Raw genomic sequence first — 27,003 nt, 5'->3', positions numbered from 1 at the left:
AGGGCAACTTAGTTTAAAAATGCAACAAAAGGATAAACTTTATTCTTTAAAATGTTATAAATATCATTTAGTTATCAGTAAGAAATCTGTATTTTTTAGAAAATCTAAAAGTTGGTGCTCTCCAAAATAGGTTAAGTTTATAGGTGTTTATAAAAGTGAATTATTGAAACTTGTTCTCTGAAACATTTTTACTCACATTAGCTTCATATCCCACATTTACATATAAAAACTCATTAATGAAGACTAAAATGAAATCAAATACCAATTCAGTATTCAGTTGCCTATAATTTCTAGCAATCACATAATCAGATATTTTTTGACCTTGTAGGAGGCAGGGGTCAGGTAGGGGTGCTATTTGAGAATGAAATGTTTCCAATCACAATGCCACTTTTTGAAGTCCTAAACAATTTTTCACTTTGGATACTGAAAGGGAAGGTTATAAATCAGAAGTTTAGTGGATTTTTAATGATTTCTGATTTCAAGGAGAGCCACAGGACCAGGCTGGTAACATTAGAGTGCCTGACCCAGTGGAGGACACTCCTGCAGAGATTTCTGCCAAGTCCTCTACCACCACACTAGGGAAATCCAGGCTACGGAACAGTGGGTCGCAAACCTCAGCATGTATTAGAGGTCCCCCAGAGGGTGAGCCCTACACGCAGAGTTTCTGATTCAGCAGGTGTGGGATAGAGTTTGAGAATTCACATTTCTAAAATGTTTCCAGGTGATGCTGCCTGTCTGGAAATCCTTCTCGGAGAACGACTGGCAGAGAATCCTTTATACACTCTCCCCCCTTTATCTCTCTGAGGCTAGAAAAGTGAAAGTAAGCAACAATGGTCTTAACGAAACAAAAGGTCACTGGCTATCTTCAATCACCTTAATTTACCCCTAAATTATCACTCAAATCTTGCTACTACGAATTCTAAAAACTGAGTGTAATTCTAGAAAATGCAAAGTAATCTATAGTGTCAGAAAGCATACCAGGGTTGGTCTGGGGATGGAGAGGGACAGGTAGAAGTGGGAGACAGGGATTATAATACAAAGAGGTGTGAAAACATTTCGGGGGTGGGGGGTGATGGATGTATTCATTATCTTGTTATCCTGATGGTTTCGTGAGCATACACAGAGGTCAAACCCATTACACTGCATAGTTTAAATATGTGCAGTTTAATGTATGCCAATCATACCTCAATAAAGCTGTTTCTAAAATTTGTTACACAGCTGCAGTATACTACTTTGGGATTATTACATATCTTCAGCTTGGTTACATTTTAAGTAGGCACATCATTTAACTACAAAATCTTTACTCAAAATATCCTTTCTGATGGACTCTCTAATTTAAGTATAAATTTCTTCAAATATATTTCACTTTTTGGTTGATCTTAACATTTCCAAGTTTTGACAAGCTTTTACTGCTGCTTCCAAACTATATCTCACTTTCTCTATTTCAGAAAGCCTTCTCTGAAAGCTCTCCAACATTTCTGCTTGTTGATGATGCTGGTTTTGTGTGGTTTTAGTTGTTGTTGCTTTGTTTTGCTATATATCACATATATGGTATGGTACATATATATCTACCTAACATGTATCCATCCTTATCTCTTAACCATTCCTACCTGGGGTCCATGCTATAGACAGAAACAGATGGATGCCTACCTACTTTCAGTTCCCTGGATGCAAGTTCATCCAAGCCTTGCAGGATACACCTTCTCCCTTTCCACCTTAATTTCTATTCACTCGTTAGCTGTCACCTCATCTGGTGACCTCTCCTGACCCCCACAGGTCTACCTGTTCTGGATCAGTATTGCTCACCCGGGTTCCCCATCCCAGTGCTTATGGCTTTCAGGGCATTGCGCTAAGATTATCTGCTTACTTATCAACTCCCTTGCTAGACCATGCTCTCTCTGAGGGTGGGAGACATACCTTTTATCTCTGTAACTCCAGTGTCTGGCACTTAGAACTAACATTTGATATATGGTTGCTGAATAATTAGTGTAAAATCTATCTGTACTGACCATGTCAAACCCAAAGAAAAAAGCTACTTCAGGTGTAGAATCTGATTAAAAACATTTGAGCTAATGAGTCTTTATATAAAAACAAATTTGAATGTTATATGTATTTTATGCTCAAAAACTCATTAAATAATGTTTGCTTTGGAATTTATTACCTTGTTCTGAAAACTGGCCAGTAATTGATAACTAAACTAAAATTTTATAAAGGCACTTAGCCAAGGGCATTAAGAGTCAAAAATATCACACACACACACACACACACACACACACACCTCCTTTGCACTTGAGATCAATTTTTTAAAAACTTAAAATAGCATATTATATAAATAGTATAGTTTAAGTTCTAGAAATGTTAAGGAAGAAACTCTAAAAATCTTATTTTATCCAATTTTGAATTATTTAATCAGACTTTATGCTGTTATGCACTGAATTATAAGACAAGTTCTATAGATACTTCAGGGAGTTGAATCTATGTTTACTCTAGTAGGGACTAAAATTTATTTACTTTTTTAGGCCTTAGAAAAGGATCTCACAAGTAACAGTACAGAAAATTTACTAGACAACAGAGAGAATAAAACATAAAAGAGAAATGTTCTAAGAAGAACAAACAGATAAACTCATGTATTTTGGAAGGATAATTATCTAATCATTTAAGACCTATTCCATGATCAGATTAGAGAAATCGGGAGATGAAAATGACTTGGTCTGAGACAAAGCTAGGAAATTTAAGACACGTTAAATTCAAAGGTGCAATTTACCCCAATTATCACTAATGACTTTTAATGATGAGGAAGCATCAGAAAGCAGTCTTAACACATTTCCCTAAAGAGGAAGCAAAATTGATCTTTGCTAAGTATCTGGTAAAAAGAAGAAACTAACAAACATAATTTTTCTCTAAAATTACTTTTCATAATCAGTTCACACTAAATGTAATGCTTTGAAAACAAACAAAAGATGAACAGATTTATCTACAAATATTTCCACTACCGAGGCTTCAAAAACACATCTGCAGATCGAGCCAACAAAGATTCAGTACTTGTAGAATAAATTAATAAATGTATTTGTGTCCGAGTCCTACCCAGGTAACTTCTTAAAACATTTAAAATGTTTAAAATCTCAAGTTCTAGAACAAATAAAGTACAAGTTACGAAACAGTATTTTTACATTCTGTTTATTCACATTATTTGGCTGAAATACAAGCCTGGCATCCATAAATTGGCATATATTTGGTTAAGCCTGAATCTCGATCTGAAAAACTACTAAAAAGCTCTTTGAAAATGTTTTGGATATATCAGTCCATAAAAATGATTTCAGACTTACCTTCCCAGGCAGGTGACTTAATATACTCTTGGACTAGGTTCTTTACATAAGCATTTAAAGAGGATGTCTCGTGAAGTCCAATGGAGCTACAAGTTAAGGGTCGCCTAAAACAGCTTTCATTAACACGCAGCCAATCACAGAGCTAGAAAAGAAAAGTTATTACTTATTTTAAAAGCTAAACTGAACAAAGGGTTTCTAACTTCCCTAAGCCAATTTTCTTTCCTCCACAATAAACTGAATTTAAATGACTGAACACAACAAAGTAACAGAACATTTATTGTCATGATTGAGTTCCGCAGATAGCTCAGACAGAAAAGTGTTCGTATGTATGCGTGTATACACACATACGTGTGTGTGTGTGTGTGTGTGTGTGTGTTTTCTAACCTCTTCAAAGAACTTATAAACTTCATTAACAGGCAAGAATTTTTAAAGCACCTAATATAAAATGCACACTTTGATAAGGTGTTCTAACGAACATCTCTACGAAAAATAACTCATTATGCAAAACAAATCAGTCTTAAATTAAAATTTATTCCAGCTTCATATACTAAAACAAGGATTTATTTATGAGGGAACATAGAATTTGAGATATAAGTTATAATGAAAGTTCCTACCCTTCTTGCAAGTTTATTTTCTATGATATGTGCATTTTAAAATACAGTTGATGCAAATGTAAGGCCAGGACTTCCCTGGTGGTGCAAGGGTTAAGAATCCACCTGCCAATGCAGGGGACACGGGTTCAATCCCTGGTCTGGGAAGATCCCACATGCTGCAGAGCAACTAAGCCTGTGTGCCACAACTACTGAGCCTGCACTCTGCAGCCTGCAAACCACAACCAGTGAAGCCCGGGCACCTAGAGCCCATGATCTGCAACAAGAGAAGCCACCACAGTGAGAAGCCCACGCACCACAACAAAGAGGAGCTCCCTCTTGACGCAACTAGAGAAAGCCCACGAGCAGCAACAAAGATCCAACACAACCAAAAACAAACAAACAAAAAGTTAGGTTTAAAAAAAAACCCCCCACACACAAATGTAAGGCCAGACACTGTAAAACTCTTAGAGGAAAACACAGGCAGAACACTCTATGACATACATCGAAGCAAGATCCTTTTTGACCCACCTCCTAGAGAAATGGAAATAAAAACAAAAATAAACAAATGGGACCAAATGAAACTTAAAAGCTTTTGCACAGCAAAGGAAACCATAAACAAGATGAAAAGGCAACTCAGAATAGAAAATATTTGCAAACAAATCAACGGATAAAGGATTAATCTCCAAATTATACAAGCAGCTCATGCAGCTCAATATCAGAAAAACAAACAACCCAATCCAAAAATGGGCAGAAGACCTTAACAGACATTTCTCCAAAGAAGATATACAGACTGCCAACAAACACATGAAAGGATGCTCAACATCACTAATCATTAGAGAAATGCAAATCAAAACTACAATGAGGTATCACCTCACACCCGTGAGAATGGCCATCATCAAAAAATCTACAAACAATAAATGCTGGAGAGGGTGTGGAGAAAAGGGAACACTCTTGCACTGCTGGTGGGAATGTAAATTGATACAGCCACTATGGAGAACAGTGTGCAGCTTCCTTAAAAATAGAACTACCATATGACCCAGCAATCCCACTACTGGGCATATACCCTGAGAAAACCATAATTCAAAGAGTCATGTACCACCATGTTCATTGCAGCACTATATACAATAGCCAGGACATGGAAGCAACCTAAGTGTCCATGGAGAGATGAATGGATAAAGAAGATGTGGCACGTATATACAATGGAATATTACTCAGCCATAAAAAGAAACGAAATTGAGTTATTTGTGGTGAGGTGGATGGACCCAGGGTCCGTCACAGAGAGTGAAGGAAGTCAGAAAGAGAAAAACAAATACCGTATGCTAACACATATATATGGAATCTAAAAAAAATGGTTCTGATGAACCTAGGGGCAGGACAGGAATAAAGATGCAGATGTAGAGAATGGACTCGAGGACACGGGGAGGGGGAAGGGTAAGCTGGGACGAAGTGAGAGAGTAGCATTGACATATATACACCACCAAATGTAAAATAGATAGCTAGTGGGAAGCAGCCGCATAGCACAGGGAGATCTGCTCAGTGCCTTGTGACCACCTAGAGGGGTGGGATAGGGAGGGTGGGAAGGAGATGCAAGAAGGAGGGTATATACGTATGCATACAGCTGATTCACTTTGTTATACAGCAGAAACTAACACAACATTGTAATGCAATTATACTCCGATAAAGATGTTAAAAAAAAAATACAGTTGATCCTTAACGACACGGGTTTACACTGTGCAGGTCCACTTACATGTGGATTTTTTCAGTAGTAAATACTATGATACTTCATGATCCATGGTTGTACGCATCCTCAGACGAAGGGCAGTTTCTTAAGAAACCAAACATACTCTTGCCATAAAATCCAGCAACTGTGTTCCTCGGTATTTACTCTAATCAGCTGAAAAGTTATGTCCACACACAAACCTGTGATGTAAATGTTTATACCAACTTTACTCATAACTGCCAGGACTGAAAAGCAAACAAGATGTCCTTCAGTTGGTGAATGGATAAACAACGGCACACCCAGACAAAGGAATATTATTCAGTGCGAAAAAGAGACGTGCTACCAAGCCATGAAAAGACATGGAGGAACCTCAAAGGCATATTATAGCTTATTGGAAGAAGCCAATCTGAAAAGGCTTCGCAACGTATGATTCCAACTGCAGGACGTTCTGGAAACTATGAAGGCAGTGAAATACCTGGGGCTGCCAGGGGTTTGGGGGAGCAAGAGAAGACAGGAATTACTGGGTGAATTGGGGATTTTTCCAGCCGGGAAACTATTCTGTGTGATACTGCAATGGTGGATACATGCCAAAGCCCACAGAATGTACGGCACAAAGAGTGAACCCTAATGTAAATTATGAACAGTAGTTAATAATAATGTATCCGTATTGGCTCATCAATTGTAACAATGTACCATGTTTAATGCAAGATGCTAATAATAACAGCCACAGGTGTTGGATGCAGAGGGTACCCAGCGGGTATATGGGAACTCTCTGTACTTTCTGTTCATTTTTTTTCTGTAAACTTAAACCAAGCAGCTATCTGATCAAACCAAGGGGAAAAGACAATAGTAGCCGTAGATATTTACACTTAGCATGGGCCAAGCACAGTCTGAAACATGTTTACATGCATTTTTTCATTTAAACCTCACAGCTCACACCAGATATCAAAGTAAGTTCCAGGTGGATTAACCACCATTTACAAACTATACATATCGATCCAATGAATAGACCTGATTTGGGTACTTGAATAAAACTGACTATTTGAACAAACAAAATGCAAAAAACAAACAGAAAAACACATTTATTGAACATCTGGATAAATTAAACACCGAATATTTGAATCAAGAAATTAATAACATTTTTAGGCGTGATAAGGGCATATTTCTTAGCAGTATCTTCATCTTTTAGTAGTACATATTTCTACATGAAATAAGATGTGAAGCAAAAGTCCAACAAAAGGAACTGATTAAATAAATTCTAAAATATTTAATCAACCAAATTTTTAAATATCCCATATTGGGGAACTATTTAGCCGACATGCTATATAATATTCAAATGTAGGTAAAGATGAAAAATAAAATTCAAAACAGTATAATCTTAATTTGTTTAGGAATATCATATGTATTAATATATCATTTAAAATATACATATACACACATATATATATATATATATATATAGTGAAAAAGCAAGAGTGAGAATAAATATATCCGAAAAATTAAGAGTTAAACCAAAAAATATGGATTTGATGGTTGGCATTACAGGTGATTTTTACTTGCTTTCCATGGTTCTGTATTTTTCAGATTCCACATAATTGGATGTATTCCACATAAACAGATGTATTAGGCCAAGAAAATAAAACAAAACTCGAATTTTCAAAGGCTCGAATTAGCCCCTTCCTCATTCCCTCTGCCATTACCTTACTCTATGCCCTCATTATTTTAACATAATCCAAGCTGATTTCTCTTGTTTCTCTCCAGGTGTACCTAGCTGGAATTTCTTTCTAAAGGAAATAATCACATCTCTAGCCTCAGTGATCTCTTAGGCACTGGAGAAATACAAAATTTAAAACAAAAAAAGGTTCCTGTCCTCAAAAAATATATATCCTACGGGCTTCCCTGGTGGCGCAGTGGTTGAGAGTCCACCTGCCGATGCAGGGGACGCAGGTTCGTGCCCCGGTCCGGGAAGATCCCACGTGCCGCAGAGCGGCTTGGCCCGTGAGCCATGGCAGCTGAGCCTGCGCGTCCAGAGCCTGTGCTCCGCAACGGGAGAGGCCACAACAGTGAGAGGTCCGCGTACCGCAAAAAAATAAAATAAAAATAAAAATATATATATATATAAACTAGAGAGGACACAGATTAGGATTCTGGGTAAGAGCTAACCGCAGTATGGATTGAGTCCCATAGTTTAAAATAAAAAGGAGGAGGACACGGACGACTGAAGAACCCGCAGAGAAGGGCAGCCCATGAGACCACAGCAGGACCTCAGGGCGCTGCACACGGGGTGAGCAGAGAGTGCTCAGTGAGAAAGCAGTCATCGCAGGGGAAGGTCTCCACGAGCAGCGGCTGAAGAAGAAGGCAAGACACTTATGGTTTCACGGTGAACGAGATGCAAAAAGTCAGGAAGAATTATGGATTACCTACACGCCAGGCTGGGGAGCCTGAGTAGATGAAAGTGACAAGAACCGACAGAAGACGACAAAGAGGAGGTTTGTGTTACTGGCTTTGAGTCTAACGTCATCATCACTCCCAGGACATCTCATCTGGAATCGGGATCTGCCCACTAACACTGCCCCCCCAAACTGGTCCTTCTCTATTCCAGATACTTCCTGCCCCCGTTTCTCCACAGGAACCTCAGCAGCGTTACTGGTTACATCCACTCAAAGCAAATAAACAAGTTTTAAAAACCCCTGGTGACAGATAGCAAAGCAATCATATTTTACATAAAAGGCTAGTAACGAATTCAATTAGATAACAATTTTGCACAAAGTTTTCAAAGACCTTATCGTTAAATTATTTTCAGGCTCACCTCTGTCCACAATGAAGTTCCTCGTCCGAAGGACTCCTCTTGTCTCAGTGACATGACAAAAGATGATACATCAGAGAGGGACACTTTCTCCTGGGGGGGCGGGCAGGGCAGTTTTAAAAAATTACTCATTTAAAAATGTTTGAATCAAACATCACTGAATCAAAATCACTGCAAAAGCAGTCTAGCAGACCACTTATGGTAGAATACTATTAGGTAAATCGAAAGCTAGTTTTTAAAAAGAAAACATTATTCAACTTTTAACAGGAAGACACTGACTACAAACATGCAATTATATGCAATTATCTACGACCATTATAGAAAATGAAAGATCACTTCACAAATCTAGTTTCCTTAAAATTGAGGTTGCTATCTTAGAGGTAACACAGTCACAGATCTAAAAGCAAAAACAGAAACAGCCTATAAGAAATTCCTTAGTACTTAAAAGTGAATCTGACTTTTCAACGCTGCAAAAAACGACCCCGCCTTAAGAAAACCACCCGGGTCTTTTCATTCCCTGAAGGTTGCGCATCTTCAATTAAGATAACTTGCTCTAAGCCGGGGGTCAGCAAAATCCCTCACAGCCTGTTTTGTAATTAAAGTTTTACTGGAACACAGCCATGCCCATTTATTTATAAATGGTCTATGGCTGCTCTTGAGTAGTTGTGACAGAGACCGTATGACTCAAAAAGCCTAAAATATATACTAATCCAGCCCTTCACAAAAATGTTTGCTGACCCCTGTTCTCAGCAGTAGTGTTACTGGAGCTCTGTGAAAAACAGAGAATAAAGGTTTTCCTTGAATGTCAATTTCCTGGAAGACGTGCATAAAAAATACAGAGGAAACCAGGTGAAAGCTTCCAAGAGTCCTCTCCCGGTACGGTCACCCAGCTACCCCACCGACGTGTAAAATGCCTACCAGGGGAGCTCCTTAGAGATCCAGCACCCAGGGTTTTTACTGGAAGCTGGTCACACAGACACCCCCTGCATCGCACCTACAATTCCAGAACCCGGGAAGGAAAGCAGGTGTTCAGTAGAGACCACACTGTTTGTATGAGTACTGCAGGCACAGTAGGAAGGATGGTGGGAACCCTCCTGAAATCCAAGTTCCCAGGTGCCAGCCAAGGGCCAACCTTATAAGCAGGGCTTTCTAACGACAACATCACAGGCCTGCTGTGTTAACTCTTTTATGAACATCCGCTCACTAAGAAAGACTAGGAAACTGGAGTTAACATTAGGAAGAAAGATAAACTCACCACGTCTACCAGATTCATGGCCGTCTGAAGGAGATAGCACTGCGCTGCCCCTCGCAGCAGGATCTGATGTGTGATCATGGTGCACTGAAGAACGTCCCTGACATCGGAGAAAACACATGCACTTCCATTGTCTCAGGACAATTCTGAGAGTTTGTAGTAACTGACAACTTGATTTAATATATCTACACTTTCTAACGCAGACAGTCACTGCCAGGAGAATTTCAAAGCTAGTAAATAATTAAGGCCTCTAGTGGAGCTCAATTTTAATATGAAACAGATCTCCTTTTAAAAACAACAACATAAGGACTTCCCTGGTGGCGCAGGGGTTAAGAATCCGCCTGCCAATGCAGGGGACATGGGTTCAATCCCTGGTCCGGCAAGATCCCACATGCCATGGAGCAACTAAGACCGTGCGCCACAACTACTGAGCCTGCGTGCCACAACTACTGAAGCTCGCGTGCCTAGAGTCCACGCGCCGCAGCAAGAGAAGCCACCGCAATGAGAAGCCCATGCACCGCAAAAAAGAATAGCCTCTGCTCGCCGCAACTAGAGAAAGCCCGCGCACAGCAATGAAGACCTAACGCAGCCAAAAATAAATTTATTAAAAAACAAAAGACAATTTCAAAGTAAGAATTTTACACTTTTTTGAAATACTTTGTAATCAACATTAATATTTGTTATTTTATCTCTAGTTTCCTACATATCAATGTAATAAAAACAACTTACTGGCCTTATTTTTAAAGTGACCATAATCCAACAGTATTTATTATGGCATATATTTAAATTAGTAATTCATAAAACAAAATAAGTTCAACTATATGAATAGATTTTTTTAATTTACTTTTTTATTATATAAAATTAAGAGCAAAAAAGCCTGATGCCAATATTAACTAAAACCACTCACTAGGGATTAAAGCAGAAGGAAAAACAAAATTTACTAACGGAAAGGTACGACAAATAACCGTATGTGAACATACTCAGAGTACATTACCTCAGGGCGAGAAGCCCTTCTATACCCAGGGCTTTACATCTTGGGATATTTGCCAAAGCCTTAGATAGAAACAAAATGGGAATAGCACACCAATGTCGGCTCGTCATCTTCTGAATAAACTTTAACAGGAAACTACCTGAAAGAAAAAGTTTTAAGACATCATTGTTGCCAACAAGCACATGATAAGATGCTCAACGTCATCAGACTTTATGTAGGGAAATGCAAATCAAAAACCATAATGAGATACAACTTCACACCCATTAGGATGGCTACCGTCAAAAGGACAGACAATAACAAGTGTTAACCAGGATGTGGAGACATGAACGCTCAGACATTCTTGGTGGAAATGTAAAATGGTACAGCCAGTGTGGAAAAGAGTTTGGTGGCTCCTTTAAAAGTTAAACACAGGGCTTCCCTGGTGGTGCAGTGGTTGAGAGTCCGCCTGCCTATGCAGGGGACACGGGTTCGAGCCCCGGTCCGGGAGGATCCCACATGCCGCAGAGCGGTTGGGCCCGCGAGCCATGGCCGCTGAGCCTGCGCATCGGAGCCTGTGCTCCACAACGGGAGAGGCCACAACAGTGAAAGGCCCGCGTATCGCAAAAAAAAAAAAAAAAAAAAGTTAAACACAGAGTTACTATTTGACCTAATAATTCTACTCCTAGGTATATAATTAAGAGAAGTGAAAGATTACATTCATATAAAAACCTGTATGTGAATATTCATAGGAGTTATTCATAATAGTTAAAAGTGGAAACAATCTAAACATCTATCAACTGATGAATGGATAAACAGAATGTGAAGTATCAACACAGTGGAATATTATTCAGCTACAGAAAGGAATGGAATATTGATAAATGTTACAACATAGGTGAATCTCAAAAACATTATGCTAAGCAAAAGAAGCCAGACATAAAATAAAAGGCCACGTATTATATGATTCCATTTATATGAAATGTTTAGAATAGGCAAATCTAGAGAGACAGAAAGTAAATTAGTGGCTGACAGGAGCCAGGGGAAAGGAAAATGAGACTTGATTACTTATAGGCAAGGAGTTTCTTTTGGGGATGAGGAAAATATTCTGGAATTAGTGGTGATAGTTGTATAACTTTGTGACTATACTAAAAACCACTGAACTGAACAATTTAAAAGGGTGAATTTTATGGTGTGTGAATTATATCTCAATAAAGCTGTTGGGAACAAAAAAAAATCAATGTCATTTCAATTTCATTCCTTTTTAGTAAGGTAAGTATTCTAGTGCATTGTAGAAATTCTGATAACCATGTAGCTATATATTTAATAGTTAAGGTAAAAGATAAATTTTTTACTGTTGGAAACCATTCATCTGTTGGAGATATTAAAGAAACACAGGATAAGAAGTACCAATGGTAGCTGGCCTCTGGTATCTGCAAACAGTGATATCAGATCTTTCTCACAGGTTATTTTGTACCTACCCTGGATCTAATCACTGTAATTAATTTAAGTATTTTGAGATACAAAGGATGGTGCTCTATCCTGCTTTCTCTGCTAATATGTGACATCTTAAGGATCTTCAAGTCACAGTAGTTAATAAAAATGTCTGTTTCCGGAGATCATCACTTACAATGACTTTTGAGAAATCCCTGGACACTCCTGAAAGGGTATTACCCGTATTTTATATCTCCCAAAGTGCCTAGCTCAGAACTAGATACGCTTAGGATATTGTTGACAGAAAAAACTACAAAGTAAAAACTGTAAATAAACATTCTACCTGCCCTCCCTCCTGTTGGACTAATTAAGTTCCCATCTTCTGCCTCACAGCTCTCTCATGACACAAGGACGATGGCAACAGCCAAGCCTCTATTGCTTATTCACTCACTACACTGACAGGGTCACACGGCCACAAACTCTAGGTGCTCAAACTCTAGGGGGCACTGATCACCGTCACGTCACTCACACCGTGCTGTGGACATGAGATGTGCCAACGTGGTCGGCAACTGAATCCCCAGACTGTAAGCTTCCAAATTCTAGCAAACTAAAGAACGGCTCTGACAGTTATCTTCTCCAGTTTAACTTTTTAAAAAAGTAATCAAAACAATCCATTTTCTGTAAATGTAAAGTTGTGATATACAGGTGACCATCTTTTCTCTTTCTTCCCTGACTTTTGAATACATAGCACCACTGGTCACTGTTCACCCTATTTGCAGATTAAATACAAAAGAAAAAGTATATATATATATTTCATAGCCAGGGTCACTTTCTAAGTCACAAAGCCCAGAACAAAAAAAAAGACTCAGAAAGAAGAGTGGGCCCTGCTACTCAGCAAGGAAAATAACACTGGCTTTGTGCTTTGCTTACCAACATAGCCCATCAGGAAGAAAAGTACATCTCCAACCTGAAGAAGTGGGATATTTCTAGGATACAAGGTCTTACGAAAAGCAAGTATTTTTTCCTTTCTTATCTTTCTGAGTCAATATCTATAAAGGGACAACTTTGCCACAATAGATACTCTGTTTATAACTTTTTCCTAAGCCCAGGTTCTTTCTTTCTTCGACCTGTTTTGCTCATTTTTGAAACTGAATAGAGACAAGTGGCAAGAACAGCAAACTGCAGCACACATTGCAAAACTGCTTCCATGCTACGGATACCAATACTGGTATCACGTTATATACAAAGGTGAAATTGTGTACTCAGTTTCAATGGACATGTGTATAATTCTGACAAAATTTGCATATTCCGGAAAAAGGAACTATTTTGATAATACTGATTATAATAGTCATAGGTTGGTGCTTATAACCAACATACTAAAAATTTAAGCTAATAAATTAAAAAGAAACTCTTTACTGACACATACTCTTTATTTCTTCTGGAAGAAGAGAAATGTAAGTGACTAAGAACTTCTGTAATTTCAATCCCAGTGGAGAACCACTTCCTATCAGCTGGCCTGGGGACCTACAGACAAAGGGGAAAAAAAACAAATATTTTAAATCTATTTACAAATAAGTAGACTGAAACTAAATGGAATATGGCCCAAATGTCTTTCAACAATAAAACAATAAAACCATCTTCTTCTTCTAAACCTGCATTCTATTTTTCAGTAAAATCTTGAGGATTCTTCTGCTAAAAACATCAGAGATCTTCTAGGAAAACAGACGTGAGTCAGCAATGTGCGACACTAAGCAGGATGGATTTCTTTTTTAATGACACTTTCTCTGACACACATATATGAATCTTGCCAAACAGTATCGTTTAAAAAAAAGTCTAAAAATGAAACTTTAAAATTATATTTTATTGTTCCCAACACCTAATCCAATGATTTTAAATCTTTAAGTATTAAATAAAATAACATTCACAGAAAGACATATGTTAGTAATAAGTAACTTTTGCAAGAGCATTTAATTATTAACATCTACAAAAGTCACACTGTTTTTTTTTTTTTTTTTTTGCTATATGCTTCGGCCAGGGACATTATCTGTTAATTGAACACATTAGGGTGCTAGGGAACTGAAGGCATTTCGTAATTAATGTGTTTGTCAACTCTCAGAAAGCACCACGTTGGTTTTACTGCTTTCCAGCGGTCTAATTGCTTCAGAGAACTATTCAACAGTAATGATTACTTGAAAATCAAAAATAATTGGCAAATCTAGCGTTGCTCTGCTCTTTCGATATTAAATAGGACTAAATATTAATATAACTTAGCAGAGACTAACTTAAAAATTTTAAAGAAGTTGGTGGTGAGAGTTTTTTTCTATTAGAGGTATACCAAACAAAAGACTTGCAAGTATAAAAAAACTTAGTTTTCAAAATTAGACAACATAATTTCAAAAGCAAGGGGTATTTTTGAAGATATAATTCAAGAGTACAGGTAATGCTCAAAAGATGAGGATAAGGCATAATACTGACAAACTCTTCCCAGTATCAACCTTGACAAAGGGTGATGGTGTCAAATAAGCAATATGTCATGCAGAATGGCCTCCACCGTCAGATAGGGAAAGGGGGAAGTTAGAATGAACCTTGTGGTAGTGGACTAGAAATGGATGTGCTGGTGTGAACTGATGGTTTTTAATATGGATGGATGGATGGATGGATGGACAGACAGACACTGAAATATAGATGGTAAGTCTGCTCAGCAGACAGAGCTAAGAAACAGAGGTATACACACACACACACACACACACACACACACACACACACACAATCGTCATGAGAGAGACGATGATTAAGCAAATATGGTTAGACAGTATCATTTAGGGAATGTGGATAAAAGATAAATGAGAATTCTTTGTATTATTCTCACAACTTTTCTATAAGTCAAGATCAAAAGTTAAAAGAAAAAGGAAAAAAAAAAAAGTCTCAAGTGTTGGTTAGCCAAAGCCACTACAATTTCCAAGAGGGCAGAAATCAGGAGTAAGGGAAAAGAAGTAGCTATGTAAGATATCCTTCCCAAAAGGCCAAGAATGGATGGGTTCAAAGTAGGAAAGAAAAGAAAAAGAGAAACACCTGACACAACTACTGGAAGAAAGGCAAGAAGAATAACAAACACAGAAGGGATGACATGGTTAGAAAAAGCTGAATATCTACAAGGCAACATATATTTATGTAACAAATTCATTAAACAATCTGGTCACATTTCATAATCACATTAAATTTATATACCCAATACATATGACTGCATTGCTGCTAAATAACGATGTTTGTTTACCTGCTGTATAGAGAGCTCTGTGAAAGTGCATCCATTAATGCCCCAATAATAAACTAAAAAAAAAAGGAAAAAAGTTTTTGATGTTAAGTTGTAACTGTAATTTTGAACGGTCAGCTTGCTGTAACTGCACATGCTACACAGGGCTACAGAAGAGCTGTTACAAGCAAAGCTGATCTCTCATGCTGTAGGTTGGTCTATGATAGTCTTGGAGGATACCTTAATTCCACCAGAACGACAAAACAAATACCGAATTTTCCCACCTGATAAAAACATACGGAATACTGAGAGGAGAGTACATGCTGTGCTAAGAAGGAAGAAGAGAGTCCAAAGAAGGGACACATGGTGGAAAATAAAGGTAGTAACAAAGGAGAAACAAAAAGATACTCAAGAGAAAATTCAAGCCCCTATGCCTGGAAGATAAAGGGGGAAAAGTATATCTTCAAAAATATTACTAGACAAAAAAGCAAGCTTCCAGGAAGTGCAAGAAGGCTAGGAGAATGTAGAAAAATGATGCATATTAAAACACTATACATGTAGTTGGACAATCAGGAAAGTTTACTTCAGTTACCTCTAAATGAGAGGTACATTACCATACCAAAGTCAGTGATCACCTGACTCATGTGGCACCATAATATAAAAGTTTAAGTCACAGCTGAGGCTCTCACCATCTCTTTGCTTTACTGTGATTTCTGATAAATGGAAGCATAGATGCTGATAATATAGCTCTAAAGGCAACCTCCGCTCAGTACAGTCGATAGTAATTCATCGACTCAGAACTGGGGGACTAGCGTGACTAAACAAAGAGCGGTAATTCAGTGACTCAGAACTGTGGAAACAATATCACTAACACGCTTCTATACCAGTTTTCATGCTGTTGACTTTTGTTCAGAATACTGATACCAAAGAACTACTGGTAATGATGCAGGCAGCCTATCGACAAACTACATTACAGAAAGCGTTCTCCCAGTACGATAGCTAAGCTTAGAGAAATAGGATTTGTTGTATGCAAACCTCTAAAATGTTACTTGCGATTTTCAGGCCCTAGTGTATATTTTTTGAAGATCACATAGGATAAAACAAATACCTTCGCCCCTCATCTTTTGACAAAGGGAAAAAGGAAAGGGAAAGGCTGTCATTACCTCAGAAAATTCTGCTGAAAACGGAAGAACCCTTGTTTCATAGAGCTCCAAAAAATGGGTAACGCCTTCTTTGGTCAGGATTTTATTTTCACTTTCAAACATTCTTTTATAAATACACAGATGCCAGGATGGGTGAAAGAGCCAACATCCTGTGGAAATAAACACCGAATGTTGACTTAAGATTTTCACATTATGTCGCCCACGTAGACTACATATTCAAAACTAAACACAAACACATTAACTTCATTCCAACACCGCAAAAGTGAGTCTCTTTTTAATCGCATCTGAGGGTGTTTAATTACTGAATAACCAAAATAACTTCAGTATTTGGTATTCCATTTTCAGAGAGATTCATTTAGAAAGGCTGCAAGCGAGTGTCATAGTGGCTACAGCATACAGAAATTAAATATGACCCCACGCAGGTTGAAACTCTAGGTTTGGGGTGATTTCAACCAATTCTTCTCTCACCTTACTTCAATCCATTTTTCATACAGAAACATGAAACTGTCCCTGCTCTATTTAAAACCCTTGCGTGGCTTCTCAAAACTCAGACTAAAAAACAAGCGAGGCATGAACTGCTTCTGACAATTACTCCGACCTTAACCCGCCTTCTCACATCACTGTGCTGTGGCTTACTGGTCGGGTCCTCTACCCCACTGAGCTGTGCCCATCTCAGGGCTTCTGCACCCAGAGCTGTCTCCTCAACTTCTGTGTCACTCTTCAGGCAGGTCTTTCCTAGCTGCCCTCTCCAAGGTATGGCTTCACTCACTAGATAACTCCATTTCTGCCTCTTGTTTGTTGCCTGTCTAGAACTTATCATCAAAGCTATTTTTTCCTGGAAAACAGACAAAAATCAAGTGAAAAAGAGTACATCTGTCTCACCACTTTATCCCAGCGCTTAGCGTGTATTGGACATTATGTAAACATCTATTAAGTAAATATACAAATGAGAAACAAAAAATGGAGTATGTACCTTGGACATACTTTAACTTTTTTTGAAATATCTTTTAACACTATTAGAAAAAAAACTCAGCAATTTTAACTCATGGCATTCTATAAATAAATCAGTCTTTTTTTTTTTTTTTGTAATTTACACCAAGATGCTTGTTCAATCCTTTGGCAATGATTTTTCAAAATCTGTCACTGCCATTTGATTTGGTTTGCCAAGAGCTGTGGGCAAAACGTGGTAATAAGAGAATCATTTTTATAGTAAATGCATAAGTGAAGTCACAACAGGATTCAATTAAATTCTAGCCCCAGGTGGGACTACAGATTCCTATGGTCTGTGAAAAATCCCAGTGTATCAGAAAACAACCATAGCAATCAGCTGAATAAAGCTCAATTCCTAAGGGGTCAAACTACTAAAGTTGTAATTATCTAAAGTAGGCACTAAAACCCATTTACCTAGGTTATTTCTCATGTGTAAACATGATAATGTAGCATTTTATCATTCATATGAATACAAAACACCATTAGCTTGCATTTAGCTGTCTCGTTGATCTAAACTTAATTTCATAAAATAATTTTAAGAAGCTCCAGCTTCATTTTATTTCTCCTAAGAAGCCCTCATAATATAGAACTGATACAGGACTTAAAAACCATATTTAAAATAGCATCTTGGAATTTTCTCTTCCTAAGAAGTCCAACCTACAGAACAGCTGAAACCCGAAGAAAATAACTCTAACAATGAAACAGATACATTAAGAGAATAAGGATGGAAAGCACTTAAAATATGTAATACCAAAGAGCTCTTATTAAAAATGAATAATACACCATGATTAAAACATTACCAAAGAGCCCTTATCTTTCAAGGATATATACTGAAAAAAATTACAGATGAAATGATATGCTGTCTAGGAATGGGCTTCAAAATCATTTGATGGGGAGGGCGCAGGAAAGGCCACATATGATGTGAGACAGAGACTGGCACAAGTTGATCACTGCTAAAGCCGGGTGGTGGGGTTCATCATACAAACTCTTCACCTTCCGTGAATGTCTGAAATTTTCTATAATCAGAAGTTTATAAATTACCAGACCTCTAAATTATAGAAAACTCTGCAGCCATTTAAAATTAAATTCTCAAAGACTATTTAAGGACATAGGTAAATGCATTTGGTTATACTGCTGAGTGAGAAAAAAACATTATGAACAATCAATCCACAAGGTATGTCTCTGGAATGTCAGCAGCGGTCTCTTGGTAGCAGTAAATTCATATATTCCTATAACATGCTCTATAATGAATAAGAGTTACTTATAAAATTAAGGAGGAAAAACTGTATGTGTTATAAAAAAGCAAAATAAAAGTAACTGTTACCATTTTCCTCTGACACTGCATATTCAAACAGATTGTTCAGCTTTGGTAAAACTGGCTTTATAACATGTATCTGAAAAAACAAGAGCAAAAAGCCACAGGAAATGAAAATTCACCGTTCAAAACTCAAAGGACTTTTCGTCTATTTATACAACAGTCACTCTGTTCCTCCTTGCCACCCTGGAGAAGAGGCAGGGCCTGTATGCCACTATGTCACAAAGAGGAAAAACTACTGCGATGCTTCATCTAGTTATTCACGTTGCTCAAGGCCACTCATTTAGAAGCAGAGTCAGTTCAGAGTTCAAGGCTCTTCATTCTTAGACTCTGCTACACATATCAGCATCTAATTTACATACCCTACAAACTAAAGGTAAATCACAGTTTCTCAATAGTGAGGGTCTTGAGGATATACTGATTCAGGAAAACCGTAAGTTTAGAAATGCTTTTCCTTTATTGCTCATCCTTGTATCTACATATATTTAGTACATATGAGTAATTCTTTATTTTAGTCCACAAACAACGCATCTGGACTGACACCTCCCAGTGGCTCCACGATGGCAGGCCCCACAGCTTACGGACTGAGAACCCCTACAACAGGGGTTCTCCAAGCGTGGTGCCCAGAATGGCAGCTTACGGATCTCCTAGGAACATGTAAAATACCTGAGTTCTCAGGCCCCACTGCAGACCTACTGAATCAGAAACTTTGCAGGCCAGACACTTTCATAAGCCATCTGGGTGATCCTAATGAATGTTAAAGTTGGAGAACACTGCACTAGGGTAGGTAATCTTATGAGATTCTTCTCAACTTAAAAACTCTAAGAGCCTACAAAAATGAACTCAAAGTCGACTGCAAATGATTTTTCAAGTTTCCATTCTCAGGACCAAGAACGCAAAGATGTAAGAGAGAGAGGAAGAGAGAGAGAGAGAGAGAGAGAGAGAGAGAGAGAGAGAGAGAGAGAGGAGAGAGAGAGAGAGAGAGAGAGAGAGAGAGAGAGAAGGAGGGAGGGAGGGAGGGAGGGACAGAGGGGGAGGGAGGGGGAGGGAGGAGGGTGGGAGGAGGGAAAGAAGGAAGGAAGGAGGGAAGGAAGGAAGGAGGGAAGGAAGGAAGGAGGGAAGGAAGGAAGGTAATCTACAAAATCGAAGGCCCATTATAGCATCATTATTTACTTAATAACAATTTACCTCAGACTTTAAGTAACATTTCCCTTAGTGTGCATTTCTTAGGAGATTATTCATAACATCAAGAAACTAAAAACTCATAAACATTTTAGAAGTAAGTGTCAAGGGAAGATCAAATAAGACTGAATTCTTTGAACGATAACTTAAGTCAACTGAAAGTATTCTTTAATTTCCTGAGTTTATATTCAATCTTAAATTGCACCTATGCCAGGAAACAAAGTACGCTTGGACTCCATTATGCTGTATCCAAGTTGGCCTTTCTGTATTGCTTTTACAGAATGTTTGGGGAAAAAACCCCAAGAACTGCATCTACATAGGATTTGTTAAAATATGAAAACACTTACCTGATTTCCTTCAAGAGTTTCCATAATTAATATATAGTTTTCCCAAAACTTTAGAAGCTCATCTTTTTTCTTCTCAGACCACCAAAACAGACTTGGGCCTGATATGGTTTAAAAAAGAAAATTAGTTCCTAGATTTAGTTCCTAAGTCAGAAACTTTCATAAGCTTCCAAATGATAATAGTTCTTAAAAGTATGCTACTCTTACCAAATGTCGTTTTCTCTAACAATGGCGGGTGCCCCTGTATTAGAGCCTAGGTAGCAGGCTTGGGCAAACAAGAATTTCAAAAGGAGGTTTTTTCAAAAAAAATTAAGGTTACTACCTTGGAACTCTGGGTAAGGATGACAGATTTGAACACATGTACTCTACTTTCTCTCCCTAAGAATCTCACTATAACAGTAAGATTTTTCAAAGGCAAAAACCCAAGAATTGGAGAAAACAGGGGAGCAGACAACAGCAATGAAATGAGGATCCGCAAATCGGATTAAAAGCGAGCAGAATCAAGACAAGTGACTCTTAAGTTGGCACAAGGAAAGCAAAGAAAAAAACCTGATTCACACTACAAAATGCCCCCAAGCCTAAGGAACTGGCAGAAGAAAATACTTCAGGAAGTAGAGGTGAAAATCAAGGCTAAACTAAAAAGGATTTGTTTAATGTGTTTAAGAAGCAGATCCCCAGATGCCCTTTCCTGTGTTCCGAACAGGAAAAAGATTGGGATTGATTCTCTGGGGAAGGTAAAAGAGTGGGTCTCCAGATTGAGGGGCACTGGACACGGTTGAGGTCAGGGTGAGTGGCACATGAAAATGGGAAGTGAACATGTATGCACCCTGGACGCTGAGACCCCCTTCCACCTGCCCCCATCGCCGTCTTGGCCTCTCAGGTCCCAGAGGACCTTCTCCATGGCATGTGGCCACCCCAAGAGGAAAGACCTGAAAATACTTTCACCAGAGATTACCTAACAAAATGCCCTGGCCAGATCGCCTTACAGCGAAGTGCACAGTCAACAAGCACCACTCATGTGTTTAGAGCTTGACTTTTCGTCCCACATTCTTACGTATATAAGCAGGTGTCTAAGGCTCACCAGACATCTAGGGAAACCTCTACACTAAAGATCAAGACCAAAACAAATAAACAAGGAAATCTGGAGAAAACAAAACTACACAGGAAAAAGAAAACCTAAAAAAGAAAAAACTTTCACTAATATTTTAAAGGGAGATAAGATAGTGTGGTTACGATATAAAAACAGGATACTATTAAAAAGGGGGCATTCCAAGAACAAAAAAGATCTCATGAGAATAAAAATCTGATAGCAAAAAGAAGAAACTCAAAGAAAGGACTGGAAATAAAGTTGAGGAAATCACCCAGGAAGTGGAGCACAAAGACAAAACCATAGAAAACAGGAGAGAAGAGATGTGTTAAAGGCCAGTCCAGGAGGTTCGATAACCAAAAAGAGAACAGAAAGCACAAAAGGAAGGGAGGAAATCAAAGTAATACGAGAGCAGTTCTCAGGACCGAAGGACATGATTTCCAGATTGAAAAGGTCCGAGTGCCCTACACCAGGATGTAAACAGGCCCTCAAAACTGAAATGGCAGAAAGCTGGGGACACAGTCTCTATAATCATCCGTGGAGAAGAAACGGCTCACATACAAACAAACAGGATTCAAATGGTTTCAGACTTCTCAACACTAACAATGGGAGCTCGAGCCTCTAAGACATCAGATGGATGGATGCCTTTAAAATTCTGAACAGAAATGTTTTCCAAGCCAGAATTCTACCCCAATCAAACCATCAGTTGAATGTGAGGGCAAAATAAAAGTGTCTAGATATGCTTGGTCTTGGCTTCCAAGAAAGCCACAAGAAAACATTACTGCCACACCAACAAAGAGAAGGAAGAGGCTGGATTATCAACAAAACCCTAAACTTTTTTTTTTGTGGGGGGGTAGGTCCATCAGAGAGCTGAGGTCGCATTGCTCTCTGAATTCCAAAGGGCAAAGAACCTCTCCAAGAATAAGACAGGACACACGAACTGCAGTTAAAAAATAAAATAAAAATTGGACAAGTTTTTAAAGGCCAAGTGTGGACAACTTAGAAACTCTGGGAACCCCAAGGGAGTCTACACCCACTCACCAGCTCTCTTCCTCAAGGCCTCCCCCATGTGTTCAAGAAAGACTGTGGGCAGGGCAGGGGACCCTGGAGGCGTGGGCATGCAGGGCCCACCGAGGTTTGAAAGGGCAGCCCATCCATGCCCTGCAGGAGTACAAGGTGGTGGTCAACTGAAGACGCCTGCCTGCACCCTGGACCCTTCCCTGACAGGAGGCCAAAGCTGTCGGCCGCCGGAGGAAACCCGCCCACAATCCCACCCTTGTCCCTGCTCTCACATCAGGCAAAGTTGGCTGCCCCTGGGGATGGCTAAACACTTGCTCTCCCCTCGACCCTGCACTGACACGAGGAAAGCCTCTTATGTGTCCGGCACTCATATGAAGCAGGTCTGCTGCTGTGGAGGGGGGCAGAGTATCAGCCCTCAAGACCCACCACAGATACAAGCAGAATGCAGCCGCCACAGGAGAAGTTAAGGAAACTCTTAACCCTTCATTAAGTAGGAGGCAGAGGTTACGTGCCACTGGAGAGGGAGCAGAGATGGCTAAAGAGTTTGAACCCTGGGCTTCCCTGGTGGCGCAGTGGTTGAAAGTCCGCCTGCCGATGCAGGGGACACGGGTTCGTGCCCCGGTCCGGGAGGATCCCACATGCCGCGGAGCGGCTGGGCCCGTGAGCCATGGCCGCTGAGCCTGCGCGTCCGGAGCCTGTGCTCCGCAACGGGAGAGGCCACAGCAGTGAGAGGCCCACGTACCAAAAAAGAAAAAAAAAGTTTGAACCCTAAGGATAGGGCACATGGGGCCTAAGAAGAGGCTGTTGTAGGAGAAATGAAAAGTTCCCTCCTTCCCCATCTCAACCTTTGCACCAGGTAACCAACACCAGCAGTCTACCCTCGAGGGAAGGACAAAGGCATGGAGGAAGCTCTCCATCCGCGGAGTCGGCATCGAGGGCTTGAGAAAAACTAGAACACTGAGAAAAACCTTATAGGCTTCACACTAAACATTAGGAGGCAACAATCCACCACCAACAAAATCCAAAGCCAGCTCACCAGAGTGACTCAACCCAAATAGTCTAACAGAGAGGAGTGCCTATCATCGAAGGCATAAATATTTCAGTCTCTGCTGAAAAAAGTGATCCCATTGCCAAGAGATAAAACAGAAAACAAAACCAAACTCAGATATGGTCCAAGTACAGAACTTGTACATAACTATGATGAGTATGTTAAAGGATCTAATGGAAAAGGCAGACAACATGCATGAACAGTTGGGGATTTTCAGGAGATGGAAACTATAAAAAAGTGACAGAAATGATAGAAGTGAAAACATATCAGACATAAAGGATCCTTTGATTAAATTATCAGATATGCAAGGTCTTAAAAAGTTTTATCTCAGGGAACTATTAGAAAATACATTACAACAAATGAGTAAACCAAAAAAGAGGACGAACTCCAGGAAACAAGAGCTCCAACACAGAATCAGGTGAAGGGAATCCCCCAGATGATAGTGAAGGCAGATCTAAGAATGTCAGCTGTGCACCAGACTGAGCTTGTAAGAGGACTCTAGGAGACACTTCTTCAGGAAAATTGATAATGCCTGATGATCTGACTTTGTACAGGAAAGATTTAGACAATTAACTAAGAATCTGGGGTTGAATTAGTGATAAGAATGGAGACAACGAAACATAAATGACATTAATCTAGCAAAAACCTGCAGGAAGGAAAAAACCCATCATATATACACAGATCACCTGTGAACAGTATTTTCCTAGTCATAATTTTGTTGAACTCACATTTAACCAAAATTACAAGAATGACATCGGACTTTATGACATTACTAGATCATTTCAAGATACGGGGGTAAATACCAAAATAATCAGCTAAAAGAGGTAAAAGTGGCTGCCCTCGGAAATGAAGGAAATGGGCAGGGGCACAAGCATGAGACCACTGCTTATCTTTAAAACTGCAGAATGACTGACTCTTTAAAATAAATGAGTGTTTAACTTTAGTAATTTAAAAAATGTTTTCCAGTGACAACTCTCATTGGATGATCACCAACTTTTGGGCTGTTAAAATATTTACTACCTGATGTTTTAAGCTTATATAAAAATCTAATCTACTCACAACTTCAGCCAAACAAAAATCCTTTACCAGTATAAATAAGTAGGCAGCTCCAGTTGAAAAAGTAGACATTTTCTATCTATTGAGGCAGTTTTGAATCAGTCCATCCATTTTTGACTTTGATACCTCAAAATTAATTTAAGGCGAGAATTGTACTTTCACATAATTTCAGTGAGCAAATCAATCAGTAGGAACATACCAAACTGAGGGGAGGCCTTGCTATTTCATCTACTCTTGTTCTGTAATAAAGCGGTAGGAAGCACAGGCTCAAAATGTAAAAAAATTGAAACCTCACTCAATTAAATCAATTTCAAAAATACTCTCCAAAGGTCGACTTAAGGCCCATATGCTTAACAAATATTTAAAAATCCTGCTAAGAGAACTACCAAGGGAAATTTCAAAAGAACGTGCTAGTTTCCATTACAAAATTCTAACACTCGAGACTCAATTCATCGCTCAGTACATGTAAATAATTTTCTTTTTAATTTGATGGGCGCTAACTCTTCTTTCCTGTTAGAACGGACCTACCACGATACAGTGCGAATTTGGTCTGTAAAATCCTGCCTGGGCTCGTTCCTAAATTATTCCCACGGATGCAGTATTCCACCTGCTCTGGGTCAGAAAGTTCAGGAGATGCAGACTCCTCTCGGCTGCAGTGATCTGTGTCAGTTCAGAAAACACCCTCGACATGAGGTTCCCAAGGTTTTTCAGGCTTTATGGGGACCATGAGAATAACCCAATTCAGTACGGATCTCGGAGACTACCCCAGGAGCTGACTGCCGGAAGCAGGGGGCCTCCCTCCCAGAAAGCCAAGTAGGGATGGGCCCGGGGGCAAAGAAGCAAGTACCGGTTCCTTCCTGGGGGGCGCACGCGCAGTCGGTCCCCAGCTCCGCCGACACCTCCACAGCCCGCTGCAGCAGGTAGCGCGCCCGCTTGCGCGTGAGGGCGTCCTCGGCCCGGGTCAGCCCCGCCTGCACCGTCCTCCAGAAGCGCCAGCAGCGCCGGGCGTCCGGGTCCGCCTCGCGCGCCGCGCTGGCGCGCTCCGCGCCAGGCTCGGGCAGCAGCTTCTCCGCCAGGGCGCTCAGCACCAGCAGCTTCGGCCCGACTCGGCCCGGGCCCTCGGGAGCCCCGGGGGCGACCAGCCCGCCCCACAAGGCCCGCAGCGCCGCCCCGCCGCACCGGCCCAACGCCGGCAGCAGCCGGCCGGCCACCAGCGCCGCCGCGCCCTCGGCGGGCCCCGCCTCGTCCCCGCCTAGCGCCAGGGCGAGGGCGGCCCGCGCCACCGCCTCCAGCAGCGGCGCGTCCTCGCGGGGCCGCAGGCAGGGCCCCACGGCCGCCAACACCTCCACGGCCGCCTCGGCGGCCCCGTCGAGGCCGGGCGCGGGGCCCGCGGCGAGCAGGTCGCGCAGCGCCTCCTCGGCCAGCGCGGCCGCCAGCTGCGGGCCCCCGGCAAGGCGGGCGCACGAGCGCAGGGCCGCGCCCGCCGCTCTCAGCACGCGCCGGCGCTGGCGGGCCGCTGGGCCGGTGTCCGCGCCGCCCGCGGGGCGCCCGCGCAGGCCCCGCAGCAGCGGCACCAGGTACCCGGCGGCGACCTCGCGCGCCGCCTCCGGGAGCGCGCCCGCGCCGCCGCCGCGCGCCTCCTCGTCCTCCAGTCGCTGCAGAAGAAAGCGCAGCGTCTCCACGCGCTCCGCGGACGCCTCCTCGCAGCACAGCGCCCCAAGCAGGACCCGAGGGTCCCGGCTCTGCGAGAGCAGCGTATCCGCCAGCACCCACTCCATTTGACCCGAGCGCCCGCAGGAAGGCGCCGGCGTGCGCTAGTGCGTGCGCGTGCGCGGTGGGCCCGGGCGCGCACCCGCAGGTAGGGGGCTTGCAGCCCGGCCCTAGTCCTGCTAGGCGCGCTTTGGGCAGGTCTCACCAGAACTGCCTTGGATCTGATCCTCTCGCTTCTGCCCCTTACTTTTGTAAGAGGAAAAGAGGCCCTCGTTAAACGTTAATGTCGTATCTATACCAACTCCATCGATTCCTAATTGGAGATTGGCCTGCCCGAGGGCTTTAAATCATTCAGGCGCTGTGAGGATGGGCCAGAGGTACACCAGGAAGGTGTACTAACGATCACCTAGAAGCTCTTTTTTCAAAAAGGTGCAGCCTGGCACCACCCACACAGAGACTGACACAGTGGGTCCGAAATGGGTTCCCGATATCTGCATAAAAAATAAATAACGAAAACCCAAGAATGAGGTAGAGGCCCTGAAAAGTACTCTAGCTATGAGCCAGGGATAGGGCTGAAAACGAGATACCCACCACGACGCTGGCAGTCAAATGCCCAAGCGGACTCTTGCATGCAGCCCTTCGCACACAATGCTTATGCTCCCACATGTAGAGTCCCCCAAATAGTCCACGTGTCTGTATGTTCTGTATATCTGACAGCATCTACTGCTAAGTACAGAAACAGA

The 27,003-nt window shown here is 40.9% G+C and overlaps 1 protein-coding gene across 2 annotated transcripts in view; it reads right to left on the bottom strand.

Annotated features, from left to right (window-relative positions):
* The window catches only part of TARBP1 (tRNA guanosine 2 -O-methyltransferase TARBP1), a 61,658-nt gene extending 35,328 nt beyond the window's left edge, over nucleotides 1-26,330 (bottom strand). For both annotated transcript variants that reach the window (XM_079899708.1, XM_079899709.1), the window contains exons 1-10: nucleotides 25,398-26,330; nucleotides 20,343-20,440; nucleotides 18,823-18,892; nucleotides 16,509-16,657; nucleotides 15,370-15,422; nucleotides 13,522-13,619; nucleotides 10,692-10,827; nucleotides 9,701-9,797; nucleotides 8,449-8,538; nucleotides 3,327-3,468 (exon numbers count right to left, since the gene is read on the bottom strand). In XM_079899708.1, coding sequence (XP_079755834.1) covers nucleotides 3,327-3,468; nucleotides 8,449-8,538; nucleotides 9,701-9,797; nucleotides 10,692-10,827; nucleotides 13,522-13,619; nucleotides 15,370-15,422; nucleotides 16,509-16,657; nucleotides 18,823-18,892; nucleotides 20,343-20,440; nucleotides 25,398-26,328 — 1,864 coding nt within the window. In that variant the 5' untranslated portion in view covers nucleotides 26,329-26,330. The remainder of the gene's footprint in view (nucleotides 1-3,326; nucleotides 3,469-8,448; nucleotides 8,539-9,700; nucleotides 9,798-10,691; nucleotides 10,828-13,521; nucleotides 13,620-15,369; nucleotides 15,423-16,508; nucleotides 16,658-18,822; nucleotides 18,893-20,342; nucleotides 20,441-25,397) is intronic.
* Nucleotides 26,331-27,003: the final 673 nt, after the last annotated feature.

Source organism: Stenella coeruleoalba (genome assembly GCF_951394435.1).
Source record: "Stenella coeruleoalba genome assembly, chromosome: 16".
In the NCBI taxonomy this organism is placed as follows: domain Eukaryota; kingdom Metazoa; phylum Chordata; class Mammalia; order Artiodactyla; family Delphinidae; genus Stenella; species Stenella coeruleoalba.
The sequence above is the reverse complement of the archived record's forward strand: the minus strand, read 5'-3'. Positions and strand labels throughout refer to the sequence as shown.